At 44.3% G+C, this 12,430-nt stretch overlaps 1 protein-coding gene across 1 annotated transcript in view; it reads right to left on the bottom strand.

The window, feature by feature from the left end:
• dpy (fibrillin-like protein dumpy) overlaps positions 1-12,430 on the bottom strand; it is a 297,194-nt gene that overhangs the window by 72,581 nt on the left and 212,183 nt on the right. The window contains exon 45 of the mRNA XM_089103158.1: positions 1,910-12,313. Within this exon, the coding sequence (XP_088959284.1) occupies positions 1,910-12,313 (10,404 nt within the window). The remainder of the gene's footprint in view (positions 1-1,909; positions 12,314-12,430) is intronic.

The following is a 12,430-nucleotide window of genomic DNA, read 5'->3' as shown; positions in this document are numbered from 1 at the left end:
GAAAAGGCCATCTAAGGCATATTTTATAATACACCCCTAAGTGGGTTCGAATTATTTCTTTCGTAATTAAGGGCCATCCATACCGACATTTCATAACATCCACGGTAACTTATCATGAGCCTCTTCTTCCATAAAGAAACACTAGCGTGAGACATTATTTTATAATACAGCCACTGTTTCAAAATTTATATACTGAGTGGACTCAAACCACTTCTTTTATAAGAAAAACATCTATGGGGCCATTTTGTAATAAACAAACTGCATGGGCTCGAACCTCTTCTTTCACAAAGAATAAGCCATACGAACTAAAAATTTATAATTTAGCTTGTTAGCTAAATTCCACCACCTCTTTTTTCAATAAAGTCAAACAAAACAGGCATTTCGCAATATCCATAGTAAGTGGATTCGAACCACTTCTTGTGAAATTTTGTGATATACATGTTGAGCGGACTTGACCCACTCTAGTATAAAGGTTTAGGTTAGGTAATTCGTAACTAATCCTTTTTTTTTTGAACACCCTACAGCCAAAAAACAGATTTCAAGCTTTTGGTAAAAGTTAATTATATGCCTTTTCTATGTATCTGTTTTACTACTGCTACTCCAACTACTAACAACTCACTAGAGCACCAGGCCAACTGACGCCATCCCAGCTGCAAATGCTCCTCCTCTATCCCTACCCAATCAAAGCTTCACTCTTTACCCCGTCCCAATAAGCTCAAATTTCTTTTAACTCCTCCCTTATGACATCTTTGCGCCCTATTAGGGCATAACCTTCTTTTTGTTTGGTCCAAGACGGATTGCCAAAAAGAACGATCTTTGGAAATCTGTCACCTTTCATCCGCAAAACGTGTCCTATCCATCTCAACCTTTCTCGCATTATAGCACTAGAAAGTGACACTAAGCCACATTTTCATGTAGCTTGTTGGTTGATATATGATTAGTAAAAGGGGTCCCAAAGGGACCCAAAACTATCCATAGAAAATTGCTATGGAAAGCATCTAACAAATCCTACTCCGTCTTCTAAAGCACCCATGATTCAGGACCATACTTGACCAGTGTTGGGATCGTAGCTTCAATAGTCTGCTGGTGTTTTGGAGAAGGAATCTTTATTAGGTGGGTTTTAATCAGACTGGCAGACCTTTCTAAGAAAAATAACACTTCCAGACTTGGATCACTTTTTCCTTTTTGTTTTATCAATGCGTAAAGATAGAAAGAGAAACAGTTCACTGAAATTATTTTTTTAATTCGTCAAGGCAGTTACTAAACCTTAAAAACACTAGATCAGACTACAGAAAAATAGTTCAGGCGGTATTTACCATTTTGACAACCAAGAATTTCTTTAAAAAAAAGAAACTTGTTTACATTTCTATCATGACAAATATCGGACTTCGATCACTTAAAACAATCGAACTTTTAATGATTATATAGATTATAAACTACTTTTATCTTTCGCTTTGGTCATACCCAAACTCCCATGATTCAACAATTTAATAACCACAGAAAAAAAGAAACCCATGAAGTAACCCAACTAAACTCACGCGTACAAAACAAAACAAAAAAAAAACAGTACTATTTTGCAAAAGTACGCGGTTTTTAATTCCTAAAGTTTAGATGACAAGGACAGCGCATTAGAAAAATTAGAAATCTTGCTCGTCTTTTTTTAATCAATCTTTTGCAAAAAAAAACAGGATAAAAAAAAAAAAATCTTGTAATATTTATAATCAAACACTTTCAAACAATAAGAAAATAAAAAGGCGGTACAACAATCACCACAGTACAAAAAAAAGACAGAAATAATAGAGGTGAAGGTACTGAGTGGATTTGTGCATTTCTATCTAAATGCAAACCGAAAACCCTCTTTTGGTGTTTTAAAAATAGTCGAGTTTCAAAAAAAGAAAAAACAACTTACTTGGTTTGCAGCCAGAAGTAGGAGATCCAGTGAAACTAGCCAAGCAGGTGCAGACGGCCTTGTGATTTAGAACAAAACACTCCGTATTGGAGCCACACACGTTGAAGTTGCAGGGATTCAAACAGGCCTGATTGATGCAAGATTCACGAAGCGGGCAATCAGAATCACTAGAACATGCAATCAACACCTGCTGCTCATCACGAGATGGAGAAACAGAAGTTGCTACAGGAAAGATTGTCGTTGTTTCGGTAACTACTATTGCTGGTTCTTGGGTAGACAATGAACCTGGCTTATCAACAGGGAATAGTGAACTCTGTTCTGACTCGGTTTCTGATTCAATTGGCTCAGTTGCTGGAGACAACTGGGGTGGGGATTTTGTACTGGACAAAGTGGTTGAACTCTGTAGAATTCCTAGAGGGAAAGAGCCAAAAGGAGGTTTCTTTGTTTCTGCTATTGGAAGAGGCCTGGCCTTCGGAGGTTCAGTTTCAACTTCAACCTTTTCTTGCGAAATGAAAGGCGGTTCTTTTGATGTTGGCACTTCATTGACTGTCACCGACTCAGCTAATATCGGGAATGGATTGCTCTGAATTACATTAGGTGTAACTGTCATTGGTTTTAAGTTTGGTGCTGAAGTTTCAAAGGCAGATTCAATATTTTCAGTTGCAGCAGTGGGAACATTCGAAAATCCAGGTCTAGTGCTTAACATGGTTTCCTGATCTACAGCTGTTGGAGGATTAGTATTAAAACCACCTGGTTTCACTTGGGGGGATACAAATGGCTTTTCTGAATCAGATGATTCAGCTATGACGCTCTCAGTAGATATATCTTGTGGTCTGACAGGAAAAGCTGGCTGAGGTACAGTACCTTGTGGGACAATTCCCATAGGAGAAACAGTACTAAAAGGTCTGACTGGCTCAGTAATCGGTTTAACTGTCGATTGTAAAATGTCTGGTTCAGCCTCTACTGGCTGAGTAGGAAACAATGGCGAAGACGATGAAAGTGGTAGGCCAGAGCCAGGAGTGCTTTGAGTAGCAACGGGAAGTCCATTATTTGCACCCGTATTTATGGGCTTGACAACAGGCTCTAGAGATTCATTTGATAGTTCAGCTTCACTTTGTATTTTTTCAGTTACTATGTCTTGCTTTTCCGACACTGATGGATTCTGAGGTGGAAGGGTGCCAGGAATACCAAGTACAGGGGGTTTTGCTTGCGGGGAATTAAGAGAGGGAGTTACTCCCTTGTCCACCGACAAAGCGGGAGATACTGACACCTGTTCAGCTTCAGCAAAAATGGGCTCAGTAGCAAAAGTAGGAAGGGTCGTCAATACAGTAGATAAAGATGGCTGAAAGTCTGGTATTCCATTGATAGCTGGCACTTGTTGTGGTGGGGGTAGAGGAGTGAAAGATTGTGGCTTTCCAATGGGTTCCAAAGGACTTCTTTCATTTTCTAACTCTGTAATAATTTCCTCTGTTGGTAATGCTGGCTTGAAAGAAATTGTAGTAGGAAGGGGAGGCAAAGTCCCTGGGACGGATGTGACAGGTGGTGCTTGCTGTGGTGGAGGTTGAGGACCAACAGGCTCCTGTTCAACTACGGGCTGCATTGGCAGATTTGATTCACTCGCTTCAGATAAAACAGGTTCTGTTTGGAAGGCTGGTCTCAGCGTAGTTGATATAGAGCTGGGTATTTGCGTCCCAGGAATTCCTTGGGCAACAGGTGCTGGCTGAGGAGAAGGAGCAGGATTTAACACCTCTGTCTGAGCTATAGGCCCTAGAGAAGGCTCTGAATCACCTAACTCCGAAATGATTGCTTCTGTCTGTAGTTCTGGGCGAACAGATGTCGCCAAATTCAGTGGGGGTAATGTTCCAGGAATTCCACTCGCTGTTGGGGCCTGTTGAGGTGGTGAAAGGGGACCAAGAGGCTCCTGTTCTGCAACAGCATCTAATGGTCCATTGTTTTCATTAGCCTCAGTAACAAGTGGTTCAGTTTGCAATAAAGGTCGTGTGGTAGCTACAACAGGTGACGGTTGTAAAGTTCCAGGAATACCACTTACTGAAGGAGCTTCTTGAGGAGGAGGCAGGGGGTTTAACTGTCCTTGTTCAGGCATTGGAGCTAATGAAGCTCCTGATTCACCGACTTCAGAAATAATAGGTTCAGTCTGCAATTGGGGTATTGTGGGCGTTGCAAAAGAAGCTGGTGGCATTGTTCCAGGAATTCCACTTACGGGTGGAGCTTCTTGAGGTGGGGGAGTGAGGTTGCCCTGCCCTTGCTCGGGTACAGGGTTTGATAAGGCCTCTGATTCATCTGCTTCAGAAATTATGGGTTCAGTCTGTAATTGCGGTAATGAAGGTGTTAGAGAAGATACAGGTGGTAATGTTCCTGGAATTCCAGTTACAGATGGAGCTTGCTGCGGTGGGAAAAGAGGACTGACCTGACCTTGTTCAGGTATAGGGTTTGACAAAGCCTCTGCTTCATCTACTTCAGAAGCAACTGGTTCTGTTTGTAACTGTGGTTGTGTAACTGTCACAGGTGATATTGGTGACAATGTCCCAGGGATCCCAGTGACGGAAGGAACCTGCTGAGGTGGGGATACAGGTGGTGCTTGACCTTGTTCTGCAAGAGGTTCTAATGGAACATTCGCTGGTTCAGCCTCAGATATAACTGGTTCCGTTTCTAGAGAAGGACCAACTGTTGGAGCAGTGGTAATAGGCTTCAAAGTTCCTGGAAGTCCGGTAACAAAAGAGTCTTCTTGAGGAGAAGATATGACAGGAGGATCATTGGGCTTGCCTAAAGGTTCAAGAGGCTCATTTATTCCTCCTGCTTCAGAAACAATTGGTTCTGTTTGTAACTGGGGTGGCGTAAAAGTTACAGGTGATATCGATGACAATGCCCCAGGGATGCCAGTGATAGAAGGAGCTTGCTGAGGCGGGGCAACAGGTGATGCTTGGCCTTGTTCTGCAACAGGCTCTAATGGTCCATTTGCTTGTTCAGCTTCAGCAATAACAGGTTCTGTTTGTAGAAAAGAACCCACTGTTGTAGCAGTGGCAACCGGATTCAAAGTTCCTGGGAGTCCGGTAACAAAAGAGCCTTCTTGAGGAGAAGGTAAGGAAGCAGGCTCATTGGGCTTGGCTAAAGGTTCTGGAGGTTCATTTACTCCTCCTGTTTCAGAAACAATTGGTTGTGTTTGTAACTGTGTTGGTGCAAGAGTTACAGGTGATATCGATGACAATACCCCAGGGATGCCAGTGATAGAAGGAGCCTGCTGAGGCGGAGCCACAGGCGATACTTGACCTTGTTCTGCAACAGGCTCTAATGGAACATTTGCTTGTTCAGCTTCAGAAATAACAGGTTCCGTTTGTAGAGAAGGACTCACTGTTGGAGCAGTGGCAATCGGCCTCAAGGTTCCTGGAAGTCCGGTAACGAAAGAGCCTTCTTGAGGAGACGGTAAGGCACCAGGTTCGTTGGGCTTGGCTAAAGGTTCTGGTGGCTCATTTATTCCTCCTGTTTCAGCAGCAATCGCTTCAGTAGAAACTAAAGGCGTGAAGGTAGTTACTTGAAAAATTGGCTCAGTTGTACCTGGAATACCACTTACAGGTGGAGCTTGCTGAGGTGGAGGAGGGGGGTTGACCTGTCCTTGTTCTGCTACAGGGTTTGACAAAGGCTCTGGTTCTTCCACTTCAGAAACAACTGATTCTGTCTGTAATTGTGGAACAGTAGGTGTTACAGGAGATAGAGGTGGGAATGTTCCAGGAATTGAACTTACAGGTGGAGCTTGCTCAGGAGGAGGAAGAGGACTAACCTGTCCTTGTTCTGGTATAGGATTTGACAAAGGCTCTTGTTCATCTACTTCAGAAATAATGGGTTCTGTCTGCAACTGTGGAACCGTAGGTGTCACAGACAAAAGGGGTGGTAGTGTTCCAGGAATAGAACTTACAGGTGGAGCTTGCTGAGGTGGAGGAGGAGGACTAACCTGTCCTTGTTCTGGTATAGGATTCGACAAAGCCTCTGGTTCATCTACTTCAGAAATAATTGGTTCTGTCTGCAACTGCGGAACAGTAGGCGTTACAGGAGATAGCGGTGGGAGCGTTCCCGGAATTGAGCTTACAGGTGGAGCTTGCTGAGGAGGAGGAGAAGGAGGGTTGGCCTGCCCTTGCTCTGGTATGGGATTCGACAAAGGATCTGGTTCATCTACTTCGGAAACAATTGGCTCTGTCTGTAATTGTGGAACAGTAGTTGTTACAGGAGATAGAGGTGGCAGTGTTCCAGGAATTGAACTTACAGGTGGAGCTTGCTCAGGAGGAGGAGGAGGGATGACCTGCCCTTGCTCTGATACAGGATTTGACAAAGACTCTGGCTCGTCTACTTGAGAAATAATTGGTTCTGTCTGCAACTGCGGAACCGTAGGCGTTACAGGAGATAGCGGCGGGAGTGTTCCAGGAATTGAGCTTACGGGTGGAGCTTGCTGAGGAGGGGGAGGAGGGTTGACCTGCCCTTGCTCTGGTATAGGATTTGACAAAGGGTCGGGTTCATCTACTTCAGAAATAACCGGCTCTGTCTGTAATTGTGGAATCGTGGGTGTTACAGAAGATATCGGTGGCAATGTTCCAGGAATTGAACTAACAGGAGGGGCTTCCTGAGGCGGAGAAGGAGGGTTCGCTTGACCTTGTTCTGGTATAGGCTTCAAGGAAGCACCAGATTGGTCTGTTTCAGATATAACTGGTTCAGTGGACAATTGCGGTGCTGAAGTTGTTGCAAGAGATATCGGCTCCAATGTACCAGGAATACCAGTAATAGAAGGAGCTTGTTGAGGTGGAGCTGCAGGAGCAACTTGTCCTTGCTGTCCAACAGGCTCTAGAGGAGTATTTGCTTGTTGAGCTTCAGAGATAATAGGCTCTGTCTGTAGAGACGGAACCAGTGTTGAAACGGTAATGATCGGTTCCAAAGTTCCAGGAAGTCCCGTAACGAAAGATCCTTCTTGAGGAGCAGGTAAGGTGTCAGGAGTCTCGGGCTTAACTAAAGGTTCAAGAGGCTTATTTACTGCCTCTATTTCAGCATTCACAGTGTCAGTTGAAACTAAAGGTCTGAATGTAGTTGCAGGAAAAATTGGCTGAGCTGTGCCAGGAATGCCAGCAACACCAGGTGCCTGACCTGCTGGAGGCAATGGAGTCAGAATTCCATTTTCAGCTACCGGTTGTATGACATTATCGATGCTTTCTGCTTCAGAAACAATAGGTTCTGCTGGAATTTGGGGCCTTATTGACGTTCCCAATGGTCTAAGAGGAGGAAGTGTCCCAGGAACTCCGGTAACACCTGTCTCTATTTGTGGAGGAGTCACTCCTGCTGGTAATTGAGGTGCTGAAGAGGGTTGAATGGATCCTAGTTTTTCGTCTGCTTCCACATTTATAGGCTCAGTGGGCAACCCCGGTCTCAGTGAACTAACAGACAATGTTGTTGGCAAGGTTCCTGGCACACCATTTATTGTTGGGGCCCCCACGGGAGGAGACACGGGTTGAACAGCTCCTGGTTTAGTAACAGGACGGAACTGTTGATTTACAGCATCAGAAACAATTTCAATAGCTTCAGTTGATAGAGATGGTCTAATTGGACTATTCAGCTCAATTGGCTGAAGTGTTCCAGGAACTCCAATAGTTGGTGGCGTTTCCTGCACATTCGGGAATGCAGGCAACTTCCCTCCTTCAACTAAGGGGGATAGAGTTCCACTTGCACCACTCACTTCGGCTAAGACAGGTTCAGTTGCTATGGCGGGTCTTTCAGAAGGATATGATTCAACTGGCTCTTGCGTACCTGGAATAGCAAAAACTGTAGGCATCGTTTGAGGGTTTTGTAAGGGAATAGAAGAGCCTGGTTTACCAATTGGTCCAAGCGTCTCAATTGAGCTGACTGCGTCCAAAGCTATATTTTCTGTTGATAGAATAGGTTTCAGGGTTGTAAAAGAAGAAAGAGATGGCAACGTACCTGGGATACTATTAACAACAGGAGCCTGCTCTGGGGGATTAAGAGGGGAAAGTAGATTATTTTCGACAATAGGGGCCGATGGAGAACCTGCTTCACCTACTTCAGCTAGAAGACTTTCTGTAACTATATTAGGTATAATAGACGATAAGAAACTAACCGGCGGTAGGGTTCCTGGGATACCTGCAAGATTAGGAGCTTCTTGTGGTGGCACTAAGGGGGCACTTGGAGGAGAAGCTCCTACTGGAGCCACTGTTCCACTCAACTCATTTACTTCAGCAATAATTGGCTCAGTCGACAGAGGAGGACGTAAAGACGTACCAGGAGAAACAGGTGGTAGTGTTTCTAGAAAGCTATCAATAGTAGGAGCTTGCTGAGGTGGAGATGTGATTCCAGCAAGCACTGGCTCAGTTACTGGTCCCAAAGGGGCATTTTCGCTATTTGCTTCTGCAAGAATGGCTTCTGTTGAAATTGCTGGTCTCAAAGAAGAAACAAATGTAATCTGCTCAGTAGTCCCTGTGATTCCAGTAACAGATGGCGCTTGCTGAGGAGTTGTTAAAGAAGCCACTGTTCCAGGCTGAACTATAGGTTCGGCAGTATCACTTGCTGGGCTTACTTCAGCAACAACCGGTTCTGTCATTAGGGCTGGTCTAGTTGGTGTAAATATGGTAGCAGGCGGCAGTGTTCCTGGAATACCAGTTATGGCTGAAGCTTGTTCAGAAGGAAGAAGAGGATTTAACGCTTCCTGTTCAGCGGCTGGAGGTACATTAGAGTTTAGTTCATCCGCTTCGGCTAAAACTGCCTCGGTCGCCAGTGTCGGTCTTAGAGAGGGAGTAAAAGTAATAGGCGAAAGAGTGCCAGGAACTGTCACTATATCTTGAGCTTGCTGAGGCGGCTCTAAAGGCGACAGTGAACTTGGCTCTCCGACAGGTTTTGCTGGCTGATTTAGCTCATTTGTTTCTGCAATGACTGCTTCAGTAGAAACTAAAGGCTTTATAGAAGTTTGAACATTAGATTCAGCTGGTCCAGGCTTACCAGTAGCGACAGAAATTTGCTGAGAGGTAAAAGAACCTTGTTCGGAAATTGGGGGTGAATCATTATTTTCATTTTCCAGTTGATTTATAACTGCCTCTGTTGGATACTGCGAAGCAAAAGAAGGAATAAATGTCAGTGGTTCTAATGCACCTGGAATACCTGTTACTGCTGGAGACAACTGAGGTGGAGGCAAAGGAGCCAATGAGCCTGGTTGAGCTACAGGGTTAGCTAATTCTCCTAACGGACTTACTTCCGCTAAAACGGGCTCTGTCACCAATGGTGGTCTAAAAGATGTTACAAATGCAGTTGGTGCAAAAGTTCCCGGAATACTACTAACAGCTGGAAATTGCTCGGGAGAAGGTAATGGTTTAGGAGCAGCTTCTTCTGCGAAGGGTCGTTGAATAGATCCAGGTTGTTCAGCTTGAGTTATAACAGAGCTTTCTTCTACTGAAGATGAAACAGAGGGCTCGAATGTAATTGGCTGAAGTGTGCCCGGAATAGCAGATATGCCAGGGCGATTAGGTGACTGCAAAGGCGGGATAGAAGACAGTTCAACAATTGGATTTGCACTTTGACCTAAATTATCTGCTTCTACGACCACCGGCTCGGTTACTAAGGGTAATGGTTTCACGGTTGTGGCAAACGCAACAGGTGTTCCTGGAATTCCACTAGCACCAGGAGCTGGCTGTGGTGGTTGTAAAGGTGCAGCACTATTCTTGTCAGCAATTGGCTCCAAAGGGATGTTATCACCGTCTATTTGACTAACAACTTTCTCTGTTTGCATTTGTGGCTTCGGAAAAGGAGTAGATGTCAACGGGTTATATATACTTGGAATACCTGTTACCCCTGGGGCTTGTTGTAGAGGAGGAAATGCTCCAGGAGTCGGGCCTTCAGAAAGAGGTGGTGGAACAGGACCAGCTTCTTCAACTTGGGCAACAACTGGTTCAGTTACTAGAAATGGCCTAGTAGCAGGAGGATATGTAACGGGCTGTAGCGTACCTGGAATGGCAGAAATATCAGAAGATGGTATAGACTGGGTTAATGGAGCAACAGTGGAAGGTTTAGCTATAGGCTGAAGAGTCGTAGCTAAACGGTCTGATTCTAAAACAAGAGATTCTGTCAGTAGTGCTGATAGTCCTGGTGTTGTAGTAAGTATCACAGGTTGTAAGGTTCCGGGGACAGTGGCAGCACCAGTGGCTTGAGGTCGTGTTGTTGACGCGACGAGGCCTTGATCAGAAATTGGTGGCAACTGAACATTTTCGTGTTCCGCTTGGCTAACGACAGCCTCTGTTGGTAGCTGTGGTATTAACGAAGGGGAAAAAGTTATTAGATCAAATGCACTTGGAAAACTTGTTACTGGTTGTACTTCCTGAGGAGGGGGTAAGGTAGCCACAGTCTCTGGCTGAGCTAAGGGCTCGTTGACCTCATTCGATGGTTTTCCTTCAGCAACTACAGGTTCAGTAGCAATCTGAGGTTTAAGTGATGTTCCAACTGCCAGGGGTGGTAAAGTTCCTGGAATACCATTAACACTAGGAATTTGCTGAGGAGTAGGTAAAGGTGTAACATATCCTTGATCAGGGATAGGTGGTAAAGGACGGTTTTCAGCACCTGATTGAGAAATGATGGCTTCCGTTGACAAACCTGGTCTAAATGAGGGGGGAGATGTTACTGGCTCTAATATGCTTGGAATACCTGCTATACCTGGTAATTGAATTGGTGGTGGTAAGGGTGACAGTGGTCCTGGCTGAGTTACAGGTTCAATAGCCTGGCCTATTGGTCTTACTTCCGCTACTACAGGTTCTGTCACTAAAGGTGGTCGAAGTGATGAGTAAAATTCGTTTGGAGACAAAGTGCCAGGAACACCACTGATACTGGGGCCTTGTTGAGGAGGAAGTTGTGTCCCCGAAAGGTCTTTTTCTGCTAAAGGCGGTGGAACAGAAATAGACTCATCGACTTCCATGAATACACCTTCTGTAGTCATCGTTGGTCTAAGAGAAGACGTGAAGGCTGGTGACTGATCAGTCCCTGGAACACCCCAGACCCCTGAAGGCTGTTGTGAGGGGGGGACAAATCCTGGCTTATCTATTGGGCCAGTGGTCTCACCTATGTGAGTGACTTCAGCAACAACAGATTCAGTTATGAATCCTGGTCTTTCAGAGGGAGCCGGTTGGTCTATTGGCACTAATGTACCAGGAATACTACTAACCGAGAGACTTTCTTGAGATGGTTTTAAACTAGCACTCCCACTTGACTCCGTGAAAGGTTTTACATTTTCATCAAACCTATCAATTTCTGCAATAACTGCTTGGGTCGGTAGGAACGGTTTTAAAGGAGTGGCAAATACAGAAGGTGAAGGAGTTTCCTGAACCTCTTGGATAATTCCAGGCTTCAAGGAAGTATCAACCTCTTTTTCAGTAACAGGTCTTGTGTCACCGTTTATTGTGCTTACTTCCAGAAAAATGGCTTCAGTTGATATTGGTGATTTAATAGTAGTGATATTAATCAAGGGTGGCAAAGTTCCTGGTATACCACTAACAATGAGACCCTGCTCAGGAGGAGTCAAACCTTCTTGTTCAGCAGTGGGTGGCAACTGGGTACTAGCTTTATCAGCGAGAACTATAGCAGGTTCACTTTCTGCAATACTTTCAATTGTAGTAGAAGAGATAAGTGATTGAAGAGTGCCAGGAACACCAATTATTCCTGATACTGTGGATACAAGGGGACCTAAGCCGGGTTGTGCAGTCGGTTTTAGAGTCTCAGGCGTTTGGTTTGCTTCGAAAATCACAGGCTGAGTTAAGAGCGTTGGTTTCGCTGTTGTAGTATCATTAATAGCTGGTATTCCAGAGACTGTTGCTGATATACTATTAATAGTAGGATAAACACTAATATTTGCTAATGGGACGATACTTGCATGTTTTGTTGAATGTTCGATAACGACCGCTTCTGTAACAGCATCTATTTTGGTAGATTCGAATGCATTCGTATTAGATACTGAAGCCTCTTCAACTGCCAGTGGTATGTAAGTTGGTGTCATTATATCAGTTTGCTGCCCCAACGGTCTAAAAGTTGTGTTACCTTGTACAACATTTATATTAATTGGCTCTGCAGTTGTTTCTACCAGTGAAATTCCAGGCTTCAAAGGAGGTAATGTTCCTGGTATTCCTATAGGAACTATAGGCTGAGGAGGTAAAGTGGGTATTCTTGTCGTAGTTGTTTGGTCTATCATAAGGGAGTCCCCTCGTTCGTCAACCTCATGTTCATTAATAATTGGTTCAGTAAAAATAGCACCAGATGGTGTAACAATTGTGACCTCTGATGGTGGCTCAACAGAAGATGAAAAGACGTTTGCTGTTGCTGATGGTGCTTTTTCAGTTGAGGTGACAATAGTCAACGCTGGTGCTGCAGTGTGAAAACAAGAGTTAGTGCGAAAACAAGAAGCAGAATTAAACCAAACTTAATCATGCATTTAGAGAAGAATAGTGAAGTGATATAGTAAATTTTCAATGTACAAAGGAG

The sequence above is a fragment of the Artemia sp. Qi Xiang Cuo genome, chromosome 17, assembly GCF_049724085.1.
Source record: "Artemia sp. Qi Xiang Cuo chromosome 17, ASM4972408v1, whole genome shotgun sequence".
Lineage (NCBI taxonomy): Eukaryota > Metazoa > Arthropoda > Branchiopoda > Anostraca > Artemiidae > Artemia > Artemia sp. Qi Xiang Cuo.
The sequence above is the reverse complement of the archived record's forward strand: the minus strand, read 5'-3'. Positions and strand labels throughout refer to the sequence as shown.